This window comes from Mandrillus leucophaeus, unplaced genomic scaffold (assembly GCF_000951045.1).
Source record: "Mandrillus leucophaeus isolate KB7577 unplaced genomic scaffold, Mleu.le_1.0 Scaffold36, whole genome shotgun sequence".
NCBI lineage: Eukaryota > Metazoa > Chordata > Mammalia > Primates > Cercopithecidae > Mandrillus > Mandrillus leucophaeus.
Window position 1 is genome coordinate 4,623,188 of NW_012103809.1, and position 17,120 is coordinate 4,640,307.

A 17,120-nucleotide genomic window follows, 5' to 3' on the forward strand; every position below is an offset into this window, starting at 1 on the left:
CCCTCGGCGTACTTCATCACGGCTGGAAACAAAACGACTTCGTATACGGAATAATGGTTGAAATCTCACTGGCGCCTCAGCACTGCGGGCAGCCAAATCCGCGGCTTCGGAGAAGGCCAGCCCACGTTTTTCCGACTGAGGCGACTTGAGCAAGACCAAAGGCAGAGTGGCCCCAGGATGGAAGAAGCAAAGCCCGAGTGGGCGTTGCTTTCTGGGAGTTGTAGTCCGTGCGAGACAACGCCCTCCCGTCTCCACCAGGCTCTGCACTCCATCTCCCAGCCGCCCCCGCGCCGCGGAGGAGGCGAGCTCGGTGATGAGCTGCCGCAGCGGTAGGGGGCCTGGGGCGGAGAAGCCGCTGCAGCCGCGGCCGGGAGGCGCTGACATCTGGCATCCCTGGGGGTCTCAGAGACACTTGGGTGGACAGCGACGAAGGCCTTGTGGCCGCCGTGTGTCCCCGCGCTAACCCTCTGTCCTCCCCACAGGCGCGCGGTGTCTGCCATGGAAGCACATCCGATCGCCGGGGTCTCTGGGTGCGGCGGCCTCGGCTTCCCGGGGCGATGACGGACTAGAGGCGCCCTGCGGCCCGCCTGACTCCAGCGCTCTGGCCACCCGGGCGGGAAAGGGATCGGGCGGGCGGGAGGTCCCACAGTGCCCGCCTTTGCGCCGCCCCACCCCCTGAGGGCGCTGCTGAGGGGGCGCCAGCCGCCCATGCCGCCCCGGCGCCCAGCCGCGCCTGGCGCCCGCAGCTGAAGCGCAGGACGCGCGGCCGCCCTCGTTCACTGCCGTCCGCGCCCGCCGCCCCGAGCCGACCGCCCTTCTGCCCCCAAGATGTGGCACAGCGTCGGGCTGACCCTGCTTGTGTTCGTGGCTACTCTGCTGATCGTCCTGCTGCTGATGGTGTGCGGTGAGTGGGGGCGGCAGCCGCGGGGCAGTTCCACACGCCGGGTCGCTGATGTGCTGTTTTTTTGTTTTTGGTTTTTGTTTTTTTGTTTTTTTGTTTGTTTGTTTAAAAAAGGGCGTGGACGGACAAGTGTCTTAAAATCAACTGTTGTCCCTTCGCCTCTAGGGCTGAGCGCAGAGGTGGGCCCTTTACCCATGGCCGGCCCTCGGGCATCCTGGGGGAGGGAAAGGATAGGCTGCAGGGCTTCCTGACTCTCAGTGAAACTCTGTCTTGCTTCACCGGCGGCGTCTGCTCTTGATTTCATTCTCACCACAGGCTGCCCAGATTGTAACCTTGGCCTGCATTCGAAGGTGAAGTGATTGGTTAGTCCTTTTTCATTTGCACAGATTCTTACCTTAACGATGAGAGGTGTCACCTTCGTTTCATCAGCGGGTGGGCTAGAGTTGGGTTTTCAGCACCCGTTCAATTGTTTACTCAGAGTTCAGCCTTAAACTCAATTCCAAGCAGAGATGTCGAGACCAGGCAGAGCTTAAAAACACCGGCTATATTAAACTTCCAGGGTCAGGTAACCTAACTCTCAGTTCTATAATAATGGTGCTATTTTGAATGCTGTGCGTATTTTCCTTCTTGGAATGAGAGGACGTTCAACTTTCTTCTTAGGATTATGTTAGCCCAATTTTAGATCTTTTTTATTTCTTTGTACATATATAGTAGCTGATAACCACAGATCTCTTAGCAAAGTGGCTGAGCAATTGTGAAAATCTAAAAAGTATATAGAACACATGTCAGTGAGTTTACACATATTTATGAGACTGAAGTATGGGTTCAGGTTGATGTAATAATGGGTCAGAATTCATACAGATACTATAGGGCTTGTTCATTACACGATAAATGTACAAATTGTTACTTAGTGATGCTGTGGAAGACGTGTGCACTTGTGCATATGCGTGTATATGTATTTATAAACTTGTAGGTTTATTTTATTTTGTTTTTTGAGATAGAGTCTTGTTCTTGTCGCCCAGGCAGGAGTGCAATGGCCTGATCTTGGCCCACTGTAACCTCCGCCTCCTGGGTTTAAGTGATTTTCCTGCCTCAGCCTCTGGAGTAGCTGTAGCCGGGATTACAGGCACCCACCACCATGACCAGCTAATTTTTGTATTTTTAGTAGAGATGGGGTTTAACCGTGTTGGCCACGCTGGTCTTGAACTCCTGACCTCATGAGATCCACCCACCTTGGCCTCCCAAAGTGCTGGGATTACAGGCATGAGCCACTGCGCCTGGCCTTGTATGTATGTTTAAAATTTATTGTTCTTTCCTGTAACACCAGATTAAAGCTTCTAATTTATAGCCTTTCTTTTCTGATGAGATAAAGCAATTGAATAACTTCTTAATTTTCTGCTTGTGATGTCAACAAGCAGAAGAATATTAGAATATTGAACTAATTGTAGATGTTTAAGGTTCTTGAAGTAAGGACAACAAACTCCTTGTGATATGTTTGGATGTGGGGATGGAGGGAAAGCATTTATTACCCTTTCTAGTTTGAAAATGCAAGCTACCTGGACATGGGAATGTGACATGTAGACCCTACCGTACCTTGGCTAGGATATTTGCCAAATTTACCTTTGTGACTTCAGAATTCCAAATTGCTCTCGTCTCTAAACAGCTATTTGATGGTTTAATTATACAAATTTTTCTAAAAGTGCTTTTAGTTTCAGAAACATTAAAGAGTAAGAGAGATGAGGTGTGTTAGGACAACAGTCCCCAACCTTTTTGGCACCAGGGACTCGTTTCGTGGAGAATAATTTTTCCACAGACGGAGCAGGGATGGTTTTGGGATAAAATCATTCCACCTCAGATCATCAGGCATTAGTTAGATTCTCATAAGCAGCGAGCAACCTAGATCTCTCCTATGCGCAGTTCACCGTAGGTTCACAATAGGTGCTCCTATGAGAATCTAATGTGCTGCTGATCAGACAGGAGGCGGAGCTCAGATGGTACCACTCGCCGCCTGCATGGGCCAGGGACCTGTGTGCTAGGAATGGGGACCCCTGTGCTAGGACACCTTAGTTGTTTGGAATGATCAAGAACTAAAAGCTCCATGATGAAGTAATCAATACTTTTTGTTGTTGTTGTTGGGAGAACTGATGATGGAGTAGCCTCATCTTTTGACTAGGATGGGGCGGGAACTTGGGGAGAGGAGGCAAGGATCAGACCAGACTTGAGAGAGAAACTAGAGTGCGATATTAGTTTACCGGGGCTGCCATGACAAAATACCGGAGACTGGGTGGGTGGCTTAAACAACACATTTCTTTTCTTTCTTATCTTTTTTTTTTTTTTTGAGACGGCGTTTTGCTCTCATTGCCCAGGCTGGAGTGCAATGACGCGATCTCGGTCCACTGCAACCTCTGCCACCTGGGTTCAAGCGATTCTCCTGCCTCAGCCTCCTGAGTAGATGGGATCACAGGCATGCAGCACCATACCTGGCTAATTTTCTATTTTTAATAGAGATGGGGTTTCTCCGTGTTGGCCAGGCTGGTCTTGATCTCCCGACCTCAGGTGATCCACCTGCCTCGGCCTCCTAAAGTGCTGGGATTACAGGCGTGAGCCACTGCGCCTGGCCCAATGCCCGGCTAATTTTGTATTTTTAGTAGAGATGGGGTTTCTCCATGTTGGTCAGTCAGGCGGGTCTTGAGCTCAGATGATCTGCCCACCTCGACCTCCCAAAGTGCTGGGATTACAGGCGTAAGCCACCCACGCCTGGCCGAACACATTTATTTTCTTTTTTTTTTTTTTGATCTGGAGTCTTGCTCTGTTGCCCAGGTTGGAGTACAATGGCACAATCTCGTCTCACTGCAACCTCTGTCTCCCAGGTTCAAGCGATTCTCCTGCCTCAGCCTCCCAAGTATCTGGGATTATAGGCGCCCACCACTACACTTGGCTAATTCTTGTATTTTTAGTAGAGATGGGCTTTCACCATGTTAGTCAGGGTGGTCTTGAACTCCTGACCTCAGGCGATCCACCCGCCTCAGCCTCCCAAAGTGCTGGGATTACAGGAATGAGCCACCGCGCCCTGCCTGAACACATTTATTTTCTTACATCTCTGGAAGCTAGAAGTCAGAGATCAGCAGGATTGATTTTCTCCTGAGGCTACTCCCCTTAGCTTGTAGATAGTGGTCTTCTCCTTGTGTCTTCACATAGTCTCTTCTTTGTGTGTTGAATCTCTTTATAAGTCACTGGATTATGCGTCCTCACCCTATGACTTTATTTAACCTTAATTACCTCTTTAAAAACCTTATCTCCAGGCCGGGCATGGCGGCTCACGCTTGTAATCCCAGCCCTTTGGAAGGCCGAGGCAGGCAGATCACCTGAGGTCAGGAGTTCGAGACCAGTCTGGCCAACCTGGCAAATCTTCGTCTCTACTAAAAAAAAAAAAAATGCCAAAAATTTGCCGGGCATGATGGCACGTGTCTGTAATCCCAGCTGCTCAGGAGGCTGAGGCAAGAGAACTGCTTGAACCCAGTAGGCGGAGGATGCAGTGAGCCGACATCGCACCATAGCACTCCAGCCTGGGTGACAAGAGTAAAACTCCGTCTTGAAAAAAAAAAAATCAGAAATACATTGTCTTCTCCGTGCCCACCACCACCTTCATCTTCAGCCTGCATTAGTCTCCTAACTAGTCTTTTTTCCAACCCACCTTAAGTCACTTTTCACATACTAGCCACACTGTTTTATGAAGAATATTTTATCACCAGTCTAGTTTCAAAAGTCAGTAGTACTTATGAAGAGCTGGTTCCTTTCAACTCTGTTTCACTATTTTCCTGGTTATCTTCTTTCATATTTCTAAATAACATTCATTACTATCTCTTGATTTTTGCATTTTTAGACATTATTAACCATGGTAGATGCTCCATCCATTTCTTTCTCTCCTTGCCATTGATAATACATTTAGCTGACTTAATAGTGTGGATTTATATTTTGACTCTATAAACATTATTCTCTGCTGGTTAAATAGTGTAATATGACCACACTTTCATTCTTACATGGTTCTTCATTTTTTTTGAAGTTAATACATAATTGCCTTTTTAGCTTACCTGCTGTTGCTTTGGTACATTGTTGTTTTGTTTTGTTTTCTGAGAGGGAGTCTCACTCTGTTGCCCAGACTGGAGTCCAGTGGCGCGATCTCAGCTCACTGCAACTTTCACCTCCTGGGTTCGAGCGATTCTCCTGCCTCAGCCTCCTGAGTAGCTGGGACTACCGGTGCCTGCCACCATGCCCAGCTAATTTTTTGTATTTTTAGTGGAGACGAGGTTTCACCATGTTAGCCAGGATGGTCTTGATCTCCTGACCTTGTGATCCACCCGCCTCGGCCTTCCAAAGTACTGGGATTACAGGCGTGAGCCACCATGCCTGGCCTACTTTGGTACATTGTTATGTGCCCCCTACCAGATGTTCCACAATCTCTTACACTCATCAGTAGTAGTTCCCACATGTTCAAATGGAATGCTTTTCCCCTCCTTCCCCTACCCAGCTCCAGAACCTTCCTTCTTTCTCAACAGCTGTCATTCTGCAGGAAGTTGTACTTTCTCTGTCCTGTTCTGTACCCTGTTTTCTGGGTCTCATGTCATTATCTTTTTCAGTTTCCATTCTTTTTTTGTTGGAGCACATTTTCTAGTAGCTTTTTAGGAAAGAATGCATGAAAAATAATTTTTTGAGCTAATGCATACCTGAAAATGTCTGTATTTGTTTATATTCTACCTTTATACTTGATTGATAATTTGAATAGGTTTTGGGGTTGCAAATGATTTTCACCCAAAATTTGAGAATGGTTACTCCATTGATTTCTTGCTTCCAGGTCTGGTATTGAAAAATTTCTTCTGTTTCCTTGTCATTATACATGACTTGGTTTCTCTTTCAAGATGCTTTTTGGATAGCCTTTTTGTCATTGTATACTGGAAAGTCATAATGATGTGCCTTTGTATGTATCTCTTTCATTTTTCTAGGTCCCTTCAGTTCAGATTTTTTCCTCATTTCTGGGGAAATTTTCTACTAGATTTGTGATCATTTTCTCCTCTCCATTTTCTTTTTTTTTTTCTTTTCTCTCTGAAACTTCTGGTAGTTGTATGCTGGACCTCTTGGATTGATCTTTTTATCTCCTAATTCCCTCCTCCCCCTTTCTTCTGCAGGATCTTTGGGGCTTTATCTTCTGTCTCTTAAAATGAATTTTTAGTTGTAGCTGTCCAGTTTTTAATTTCCGAACTTTGTTGTTATATGATCAGCGTTGGACCTGGGCTGATCTGTGACTGTGTGATCAAGTCACACAGCTGGCGTTGCCGCTTACTAGCTGTGTGGCTTGAGCAATGCACTCAACCTCTCTTATTTCAGCTGGTAGGTAAATTCACAAATAATTCAGGAATCCTGAGGTTCAACTGTGTTTCTGCTTATTTATCTTACATTGAGGTACTGTAACTGTAATAGAGCTGTTTCTCGCAATGCTAGGTTGCAGTGAAGAGGTTTTATGGTAGGGCTTCTGAAGAAGGAGATGGAAGGAAACTCCAAATCCATCTTGGAGGGGTTTGGGGCTAGGGTTTAAGGGTTTTGGAGTGGGCGGATTGATTGGTCAAAGAACCCAGGGGTGAAGCTATGGGACAGGAGATGAAGACACTATTCTCATGCTGATTTGATTCCTCTGTAGGGTGTCTTTAAACTTGTCATAAACTGGTGACAGCTGTTTTACTGTAATTCCAGAACCTGAAAAATGTCTTAAGCAATTCTTTTTTATTTTGAGACAGAGTCTCTTCTGTGGCCCAGGCTGGAGTGGAATGGCACAATCGCCGCTCACTGCAACCTCCGCCTCCTGGGTTCAAGTGATTCTCATGCCTCAACCTCCCAAGCAGCTGGATTACAGGCATGCACTACCACACCTGGCTAATTTTTTGTATTTTTAGTAGAGACCGGGTTTCACTATGTTGACCAGGCTGGTCTTGAACTCCTGATCTCGTGATCCGCCCACCTCGGCCTCCCAAAGTGCTGGGATTACAGGCGTGAGCCACCACACCTGTCCTCATCTTAAGCAATTCTTAAAAGCCTTATGATTCTAACTCAAAAATCTTATTTTTAAGAACCATGGAGATGCAAATGGACAGTATCTAGCGTATTGTGACTTTTGGTTACAAGAAAATGGGTCAAAGTGCAGCTTGATTAAACTATATTGCTGTCCGGAATTCTCATTAACCCTGTGAGGATGACTTTGGTACAGGTGAATATATATGAATTAATTGACTTTTGAAAAAATCAATTTTTAAAGATTAAATTTGGTTTTAGAAATTTAAACTATCCTTAGATTAATACAGTTTTACTTAGGATGATGTACATATTTCAAAGATAGTAGACTGAGGTAAAACGTGCTGATTACAGAAAAGTGTGAACAAATTTTGTAGGTTGTCTAGTTCATTGGTTTTCATACAATTTGCAAAGATGTGTTAAGAAATCAACTTAGGCATATTAGCAGTTTAGAGAGTTTATTTGAGTAAGGGTGATTCATGAACAGTCAGTGCCAAACTGTGAGCAACTGGGTCTTTACTGCAGAGGTACAAGGGGGAAACTTTTATAAGGAGCTCACAGAAGCAAGACAAAGAAAATACTTGGTTAAAGTAGAAAGGACCTAGTTAGAGGTTAGTTGGTGGTTTCTAATTGGTTAAGTTTAAGTTTTGTTTGGCTGTTTACACTGAGTTGAGTGTTAGTTTGCTTGGTGCTGGAACCTAAATGGTGGAACTGTTACCAGCAGCAGATCCGATGGGTCTGCAGCAAACTCTATCCTTGCCCCGCTGGAGGAGAGGAGGGAATTTGGCAGGGAGGCATAAGGTAGCCTGACAGTCCCAGGCTCAAGTTTTAGAGCAGGAGTGAAAGTTGTAGAGTAAGAACAAAAGGAAGCAAAGTGCACTTGAAGAGAGCCAAGCGGGCGACTTGAGAGATCCAATTGCCCTGCTAGGCCCTTGATTTAGGGTTTTATGCATTAGCGTGGTTCCAGGATTTCCATTTCTCCTCCTCTGATTTTTTTTGGGGGCAGGCTGTCTGCATGCACAGTGGCCTGCTAGCACTTGGGAAGGGACACATGTGCAGTGTTTTTACTGAAGTTGTGCACGTGTTCACTGGAGGAGTTTTTCCCTTGCCAGTCAAGCCTTCCTAAAGGAAGGTCATATGCGACTTAAATGCCACTATTTTGCCTCTTAGGGTGTCTGCTTGAGCCTGCGCGCCCAACTCCTGAGATTTTATCAGGAAGCTGCTGATGACCAGCTTCAGGTGTTTCCTATCTATTGGGAGCCCATCTTTCCCTGGCGCCAGCTGCCATCCATTATTATGTTAGCGACACAGCTTAACAACTGCTTGACCATCACCTGATGGTTGCTTGACATTCCTGGTGAGGGGGCCCTCCCCTGCCCTGCTCATGTCTGACTAGCTACCTGCTCCAACATTTCCTCCCCGTCAAGAGTCCAAGACCCAATTATTTGGGAAAATGGACGAAGGTCAGTCTTCTTTAACTGCTTCCTGCTGACAGAAGGACTGTAGTGGTTGTTCTGTGGGTCTTGGCCTCTTGCTAGCTGTCAGGGCAGGATGGCTCTGTGGATTGACAAAAGCCATATCCAGCCAGATCCACAGGAGACGGGGCAGGATTTCGCCTCTGTTGTGTCCCACTAGTGAGCCGTCTAGGGGCCCTCTTTAGAAGGTTGACTCTTGAATATTGCGAGGACGGCATCCCGCACCGTTTGTCTGAAGCTTTATGGCCTGAAGGCGAGAGGAGACAAATTGAGTTATTAGATTTAGGAGACATGGGCCAAAAAGGAGCAAAAGTAGGAAACTAACAAGTGGGCCTATAAAGGGAAGAACCCAAGAGAACCATTTCCAGGTTCCTTCCCAATTTAACCAACCCTGAGTGGCTCGTTCCCGTAAACTGGAGGCTTGATTTAGGAGTTGTCTGATGTTGTCTTGTACTTTTCCTGATTGATTCACCCAAAAGCAACATTTTTCATCTAAGGCCAAACAAATTCCTCCCTGTGCTGCCGTTAACATGTCTAGTCCTCGACGATTTTGGAGGACTACGGCTGCTAAAGAGTCGATTTGTTCTTGCACGGTCGTTAAGGTTTTAGCCATGGTGTCAATGTTCTTGGCTATTTCCGTTGAGAGCTGGCTGTAGGTGAAGGAAGCTTTTGTGATTCCAGCAATTCCGGTTCCCGTACCGGCTAGAATGCCGAGTCCCGCAAGAAGGGGAATGAAATGGATTGCCCTCCTCACCCTGGGCAGCTGGGAATTCCCATAGATTGGTATTGGAAGAGAGAGATTGCCAGGGGCTATGAAGATGTCAGGGGTTACATAGCCTATGGTACAAGTGCCAGTCCAGTTAGTGGGGAGGCATTGGTGAATCGACTGGCCACAAATATAAAAGGCTCCTTGAGTTTTAAGGCATGTAGAGATATGGAAATGAAATAAGGGGGTGAGGGAGGTTCCAAAAAATTCTGAGACTGCTGATATGCCCAGGTAGCTGGTGGCTATAGTCATGCCTGCTAAGACTTGGATGCAGGGTGTTTGGCTCTGGTTAGCTCCCTTGGTTTTATTTTCCCAAAAAAGAGAATTTCGAGTTTGGTCCAATAGAACCCATTCTGCTGGAGAGCTGAGGTTGGGAATTTGCAGACATTGGTTGTAATCAGCAGGCCGAAACCAGAAATTTCGAGTTCTACATGAGCTAGGGCGTCCCTGGCAAAACTGGGTGGATTTATCTAGCAAAGTTCCCTGAGGAAAAGTAATATTTGGAGGTTTGGGGAATCTTGGTTGATGGCGGAATTGGTTGTGGGTGTATGTTTGATAAGTCTGTTGGTTAGGATCTACAGTGAAAGTAACATTACAGACTGTACTTGGAAGAGTGCCTACATTTGTTCCATTTTTCCTTTTGGCTGTAACACAAATAGGGGCTTTTCCCATTAAGTTGATATTCGTAAAGATGGGTCCGAAAATGGGAGGTTTCTGGCGGATATCAGGGAAATCTTGCTTTACTGTTGAAAGAAGGCTGTTTGCAGGCGTCATCAATCCTTTCAGATTAGGGTCCCATTGATAGGAAATATGTAATTCCGCCTCTATGCTTGTCCATTCTCTGGGCGAGGCTGGATAAGCTGTCCCTGGCGTTTCAGTGGAAGAGCTAGTACATAACCAGCAATTGGTGGAGTAAGGGGATCCTGTACTTTGGAGCAGTTGCTGAGCTTTTTCCAATAACGGGAAATCAGGATGGCGGTAGGCTGCTAGTAAAGGAGTGAGAATGAGAACCAGCAGGAGCAGGCCCATGGTGACCTAAGAGAAACTGGTCACAAAACGAGCTGCCAATGGAACTCCTGCTGGTGTACAAGTTAGGGTTAAAATAGTGATAACAATCAGAGCAGTTGCCGATACAATTTCTAGTATTGGGATCACCTTACTTTGAGGCGAAGGGATGTTGGTGGGGCATTACTTATCTTTTTGTTTAAAGAGGAATTTTAGATCTTCCAGTGCCTCGCAAGTGTATTCTGGAGCTGAGGTTGCTGGTTCTGGCTCTGGTGTTTAAGGGCTTTTCCACGGCTTCACTTGAGTGTGATGGATCTAGCTGGCAATCTCCAGTACTGTAATGGCTGTAGGGGTAGATAATAGAATGGTGAAGGGGCCCTTTCAGATAGGATTTTGTTGGGAATTTGGGGTTCCATCCTTCCAGACATTAATGAGAAGCTGTGAGTGTACAGGATATAGAGGTGGGGATTTTTCCCCTTCAGATTTTGGTTTGTTTGTAAACCATATTCCCAGAAAGCCTGCGAGAAGCCTGCTAAAGAAGAAACGTAGTGGGTGACTTTGGCAGTTTCTTCAGCTAGTAATGTCAGAATATAGGAATGGCCTACCATATAAAGCCTTGAAGGGGCTTAATTGCAAGGGAGCCTTAGGGGCAACAAATCAGAAGGAGGGCTAAAGCTAAGAGGTCCACCCATGGCTGTGCTGTTTCCTCGCAGAGTTTGTTGGGGATATGTTTGAGGGTTTGGTTATTTCTTTCCACTTTTCCTGAAGATTACAGTCTCCTGGCAGAGTGAAGCTTTATGTCCAGGGCACTACTAACCTGTTGAGTTAATTGGGAAATGAAGGATGGACCTTTGTCACTCTGCAATGACCAGCGTCGCCTGAACTGAGGAATGAGTTCCTTTAGGAGGAATTTAGCTACCTCCTGTGCCTTTTCAGTCCTTGTGAGGCAGGCTTCTACCCATCCTGTGAAGGTGTCTACACAGACCAAGAGGTACTTACACCTGCTGTGTGCAGAGAGCTGAGTGAAGTCCATCTGCCGGTCCTCTGCAGGGTATGTACCTCTCCTTTTACTGATGGAGAGGCTTCCCCGTATGGGGATTATTTATAGTGCACAAAGTGCAGGCTTGACAAACCTGTTAAATAGTTTTATTTACTCCTGAACACCCATTTACAAATTTGCCCTAGACTGTCTTTTCTGAAGTGGCGGGAGTCCTGTAAACTCTTGATGATTTCCATTGGAAGGTTTTAGGTAGACGGAGAAGTTCTCCCAACCTATACCATCCATTGGTTTCTTTTCAATACCCATGTTGGGTGGCCCAATCTGTTTCTTCCTTAGTGTATTGGAGAGAGAGCAGTTGCATTGGAGAGAGAGAGGAGCAAGGCCCCCATGAAGGTATCTTTTGAGATGCCTGTCTCTTTAGCTGTTTAGTCATCTAACCTGTTTCCTCATGTAATTTCATCGGAGCCCCTTTGGTGTCCTTTACTGTGCACTATTGCCAATTCCTGGGGCAAATGAACAGCCTCCAATAGCTCTAAGATTTGAGGCCCATACTTAATTTGAGTATCTGGAGCTGTTAGGTACACCCTCTCCTTCCAGATAGCCGTGTGGGTGTGAAGCACCAGAAATGTGTATTTGGAATCTGTATGTACTCTTTTTCTTTCCCCTAGTTTAAGGCTTTGGTCAGCGCAGTGAGTTTGGCTAGATGCACAGAGATCCCCGGGGACAGAGCTTTAGCCTCTATAACTTGGTGAAGGGACATTATAGCATACTCTGCATAGCTAGTTCTATCCCTGACAAAGCTATTCCCACTTGAAAACCATATGTCATCTGGATTATCTAGGAGCTGATCTTTTTAGTCTTCCTGGCTGGCATAAATTTGGTTAAGTATCTCACAACACAAATGTGGTGTTATGGTCTCCTGGTAGTGGCAGTAAGGAAACTGGGTTAAGGGTAGAACACTGCTCAACTATTACCTATGGGTTTTCTAACAACAAGACTTGGTACTTTAGGAGTCTGTTTTCAGACACCGTGTATCCTCTGTCTGCAAGGAAATTTAGTGTTTTGAACTAGATGTTGGATTCCCAGTTCTCTTGTTGGGGAGCAGATTAACAGGTCGTCCATCTATTGTAGGAGACACTCTCTCCTCTCAAGACTTAGGTCCTGCAAATCTCTAGCCAGGGCTTGCCCAGACCAGTGGGGACTGTCTCTGAAACCTTGGGGAAGCACTGTCCAGGTGAGCTGTTGATTCCTTCCTTTTCATTCTCCCACTCAAATGCAAATAGAAATTAGGAGGATGGGTCGAGGGGGAGATACAAAAGAACGAGTCTTTAAGGTCTAAGACTGGAAACTGCTGAGCATCTGGAGGTTGGGGAAGAAGTATGTAAGAGTTGGGGAGCATTGGGTGTAGTGGGACTATTTATGATTCGCAGGTCCTGTACTAGCCTATGTTCTTCATTGCTCTTTTTAACAGGTAAGATGGGGTGTTACAGGGTATTAATAATCCATGTTTTTGAAATTTTTCAGTGAGAAGCTGAAATCCCTCTTTGGCCTCCAGCTGAAGAGGAAACTGCTTTCTACAAGGATAGCTAGAAGGATTCTTGAGCTGAATTACTATAGGCATTGCCGTTATGGCCTTTCCTGTTATTCCTGAGGCCCAGACCTCTGGATCAATGGAAAGGTCTGTGAGCAGTTTGTGTATGGTTTCCTTGAGGCATACGATTGCATTTGAAAAAGGGGGTGTTGGCCCTGGAGGAAAGGTTAACTGAGCCCCTAGTCTGAACAAAATATCCCTACCCAAAAGGTGTGTAGGGTATTCTGGCATCACTAAAAATGAATGAGAAAAGATGGTTTTCCCCCATGGGCAGCACAGAGGAGGAGTAAACCTCCAGGTTATGAGCACTTCATATTCTCCCAGGAGGGTAATTGCCTGGGAAAAGAGATAAGCACTGAGCAGGCAGCCCTCATGTCCAAAAGAAAACTTACAGTCCTGCTAGGCACATCCAAGGCAGCCCTTGGCTCTGTCCCTTCAATAGTGATATTTGATCCAGGAGCCAGCTGGAGCGTAGTTGGGATGTCCTGAAGGCCTTTCATCTTTCAGGGTAGTCCTGTTTCCCAGTGGCCAAGCTTGTAGCAATTGGAGCATGGAGAGCTGGGGGTAGGGGTCCCCACTGGTTTGGGCACTGCCTTCTTGTGTGGCCTGGCTCCCCACAGAAGTAGCATTTGGGCAAAGGGGTCTGCCTGGGGCTGGCCAGAGGTGGCTGGCGGGTTTGCAGGGCAGTCAGTAGTTGGAACTGTCGCTTTTCCTTTTGCCTGTCCTTTTCTTGAGCACTTTCTTCCTCCTCCTGGTTCTGGTTGTAAAAGACCAAGGAACCTACTTTGCAGATCTCACGCATAGGGGTACTGGGGTCCAGTGCTAGTTTCTGGTGTTTCCTCCTACTATCTGGGGTTGTTTGAGTTAGGGAAATGATCCTTTATGAACGATTGTCCTTCTAGTGGATCTGGGTCTAGGTTAGTATGTTTCACTAGGGCCTTTTCTAGCCTCTCTAAGAAAATGGTGAAGTTTTCATAAGGCCCTTCATCTGTTAAGGCCAATTTGTTACAGTTCACAGGCTTTGCTCTGCCAGCTTTCATTCCTTCTATCAGACGGAGGGACTTGTGGTTCCTTGCTCATATACTCCCCTGGATATTGTAATCCCAGTTGGGGTTGACCTGGGGAACTGTGGTGGCCCCCACAGGGTAGCCACCAGGGTCAGTCATGTGCATTGTGTTTGCAAATTGTTAAACCGCCACTATAATGGAGTCACATTCTCCCTTAGGCAGAGTTTGTCCTAGTATGATTGAGACGTCCCTCCTGGTAAGTTCATATGTTAAGCCCAGTTTAGAAAACACTTTGATATATTTGTCAGGGTCCTCCGTAAACTCCACTAGTTCCATTTTAATTTGGCTCAGGTGTTGCACAGTGAGTGGAGTCTGGACTCTAGTGGGTCCACTGGGACCACTAAACCTCCTGAATGGGACATAACTTAAGGGGATGGTGTCCAGAGGATGGCCCTGGGTAGGGAGGAGAAGGCTTCTGGGAGACTTTGATATAATTGGGTAGAAGGGGCAGTGGGGCTTGAGCTCTGGGTAAACCTGATAAGGGGACTCCTGAACCAATGGGAAGGGTTTGCATGACTATAGCTGTGGATCTGTTTTACAAGCCTGACCTTTTCAGGGTTGTTTCTTAGGGCCATGAAGACCAGTACATAGGGGATTTCTGTCCATTTTCCCTGGTGGTAGCAAAACAAATCTAGTTGATGGATAATATTTAAATTTGTGCTTCCGTTTTCTGGCCAAGATTCCTGGTCCTAGAGCTTTTATTCAAGCCAGGCTGTGTTACAGAAAAAAGCCTTTTTCTTTTTAGGGTTTGGGAGTCAAACTTTTCCCAGTTCTTGAAGATGTATCTGAGTAGTGTGTCCTGTGGTATGGAGACTTGATTACCCATCCACAAAGAGAGAACAGAGGAGAGAAGGGAAAAAGAAGGCAACCCCTCCAATTTCCCTACTGTCTTCTTCCTGAACTTACAGCATACCAGAGTGGGTAGGGCGTTACCCATTCATCCATTTTTCCTTTGCGTCTGGCAGTGTCCCCCATTCATCCTAAGGGTTCCAGAATGAACCGGTGCTTACCAGGTACCCCAACCTTGGTCCCATCTTGTTTTATGGAGGCACAATTACCCGTTTGCAAAGAAAAGAGGCGAGAAGAGGGTGTCTCCCCTTGTTCTCTTAGTCCTCTGCCTATGGCAGACCACAATGAACAGGGTGCCCCCCTGCAATTCATCCAAGGGGTTCTGGAATGAGCCAGTGTTAACTGGGTACCCCTACCCTGGTCCCATCCCCTTTCTGGACCAGCCTGCATCTGTGTTGCAGTGGTAGCCTGTTTTGTGTTTGTAGCCTGGAACTAGTCTTCATCTCTGTTCTATGGGTACTTTGGTCTCTTGCATCTGCCTCCTTGAGCGTCCTATATCCTTATCTCCATGACCTTATAGTGACTCTTGTTCAGAGCATTCTAGCAACAAAATGATTATCTCTTTTCTCAGATTCACATTTCCCATGTTCTTTAATTAGACAAGAAGCCTGTTTTTCTGCCAATTGCTGCAAGGGGGCTGGCCTTCCCTCCCTTCAAATATAACTTTGAAGGTCCTGATACATACTGAGAAGGGCATGGAGGTGATTAGAGGAATGGAGGAAAATTTGTATTTGGGATTCTTCATCCTCCCAGGGTAACATGCAGAACAAATGCTTAAATAGATAGAACAATCCTTCTGCTACAGGAGGAAGCAGGAGGAGGCAAGAGGAATACTCATGGAAAGCCTTCATATGCTCGCGGAAACAGCAGCCCTTGGATTTGAGAGCGCAATGTTTATTTGCCCTCCAGAGCAACCTCTGGAGGACTTGGTGTTTGGGATAAGGGCCTGCAAATGGCAGAGAAAGAATATTCCGTCCTCCCAAAGAGGCGCTAACTCAACAAAAAAGCAAGTGGGTGGGGTCCTTAAGGGCCACAGAGTGAGGTCCTATGCAAGCAAGCAAACCACTTCAAAAATCAGTGAAAAACATGGCCCTGGAGCATCACAGGGATGAAAAGCATATGGTAAGTCATAAGGAGCTGGCAGAGCTGAGGTTCTGATTAGTGTCTGTCCCGGCAGTGAGCCAACAGACAGGGAAAGGGTTGGAGGTCGTCCGAACTGGTAGGGTAACAAGTATAAATACCAAGGGACATCCATAAGGGAGCCCATCTCTTGGTTGCCAGGCTAACACAGCAAGAGCTGCGGGTGCATGAGTAAGAAATAGGGAGTGTGGGTTTAAGGCAGAGAAGAAAGTTGCAGGGCATGCAAAGTAAGAACAGAGAAAAGGCAGACTTACCCCCAAGGCAGTTGGTCCAATGGGTGTGCAAGGTCATTTTGGAATACATACAGAGAAAGGAGAATAGGTGGTGATGGGTTTTTGGGAAAGAGCTGATTTTAGTTGAAAAAGCAGAGGAAACCCCAGATACTACATGGTGGTAAGTTTTAGCCCTACCACGCTCATCAGCCTCCTGTCCAGGGGGGTCATTAGTGTCTCAGGTCTACTCAGTGCAGACTCCAAGGTCCTTCCCACCCCTGCAAGCCATCCTCAGGGTGAGCAGAGAGAGCAGACAGGGGAAGCAGAGCCACTGTGGCTGAGAGGAATCATTCTAGGGGTTGGTTAGTAAGCAGGAGAGTGCAAGAGAAGAAGGAAACCACATATGAGGGTTGAACGCCTCTAGCCAAAGAAGGCAAGGCGTAGAGATGTCTTACCATTAGGGAAGGTATCCGAGTCACTGCACCACTTGAGAGATCCGACTGCCCTGTTCAGCCCTTGACTTGGGGTTTTATACATCGGCATGGTTCCGGGGTTTCCGTTTCTGCTCCTTGGATTTTTGTCTTGGGATGGGCTGTCTGCATGTGCAGTGGCCTGTCAGCACTTGGGAGGAGCCACATGTGCATGTGTTTACTGAAGTTGTGCGCATGATTTCTTGAGACATTTTTCCCATATCAGTCAAGTGTTCCTAGAGGAAGGTCATATACTGGTTAAACTCTGTCCTTTTGCTTCTTAGTGCGCATGCTTGAGCCCACTTGCCTAGCTTTGGAGATCTTATCAGGAAGTTGCTGATCACCAGCTTCCGGTGTTTCCTGTCTTTTTGGGAGACTGTCTTTCCCTTGTACTGGCCTCGACCCATTATTATTATTTTAGAGAAACAGTGTAACAACCGCCTGATCATCACCTGATGATCACCTGACATTCCTGAGGTGGGGGCCCTCTCCTGCCCTGCTCATGTCTGCTTGACTACCTACTCTAACAGAACCAGCTTAACCTAATGGCCTCCTGATTGAACTGCTTTTTTTTTTTTTTTTTT

General features: G+C 46.5%; 2 protein-coding genes across 2 annotated transcripts in view; one reads left to right on the forward strand and one right to left on the reverse strand.

The window, feature by feature from the left end:
- The first annotated feature begins 348 nt into the window (after positions 1-348).
- Positions 349-17,120, forward strand: part of SMIM13 (small integral membrane protein 13) — a 45,431-nt gene continuing 28,659 nt past the window's right edge. The window contains exon 1 of the mRNA XM_011989657.1: positions 349-904. Within this exon, the coding sequence (XP_011845047.1) occupies positions 829-904 (76 nt within the window). The 5' untranslated portion in view covers positions 349-828. The remainder of the gene's footprint in view (positions 905-17,120) is intronic.
- Positions 7,403-16,683, reverse strand: ERVFRD-1 (endogenous retrovirus group FRD, member 1). Its single transcript, XM_011989656.1, has 2 exons — positions 16,522-16,683; positions 7,403-10,551 (listed from the first exon to the last, which is right to left on the reverse strand). The coding sequence occupies exon 2, from the start codon at positions 10,229-10,231 to the stop codon at positions 8,618-8,620; it is 1,614 nt and encodes a 537-aa protein (XP_011845046.1). The 5' UTR covers positions 10,232-10,551; positions 16,522-16,683; the 3' UTR covers positions 7,403-8,617.

Coding starts and splice junctions, on each gene's coding strand:
- ERVFRD-1 (XM_011989656.1), bottom strand. CDS start 10,231: ATGGGCCTGCTCCTGCTGGTTCTCATTCTCACTCCTTTACTAGCAGCC.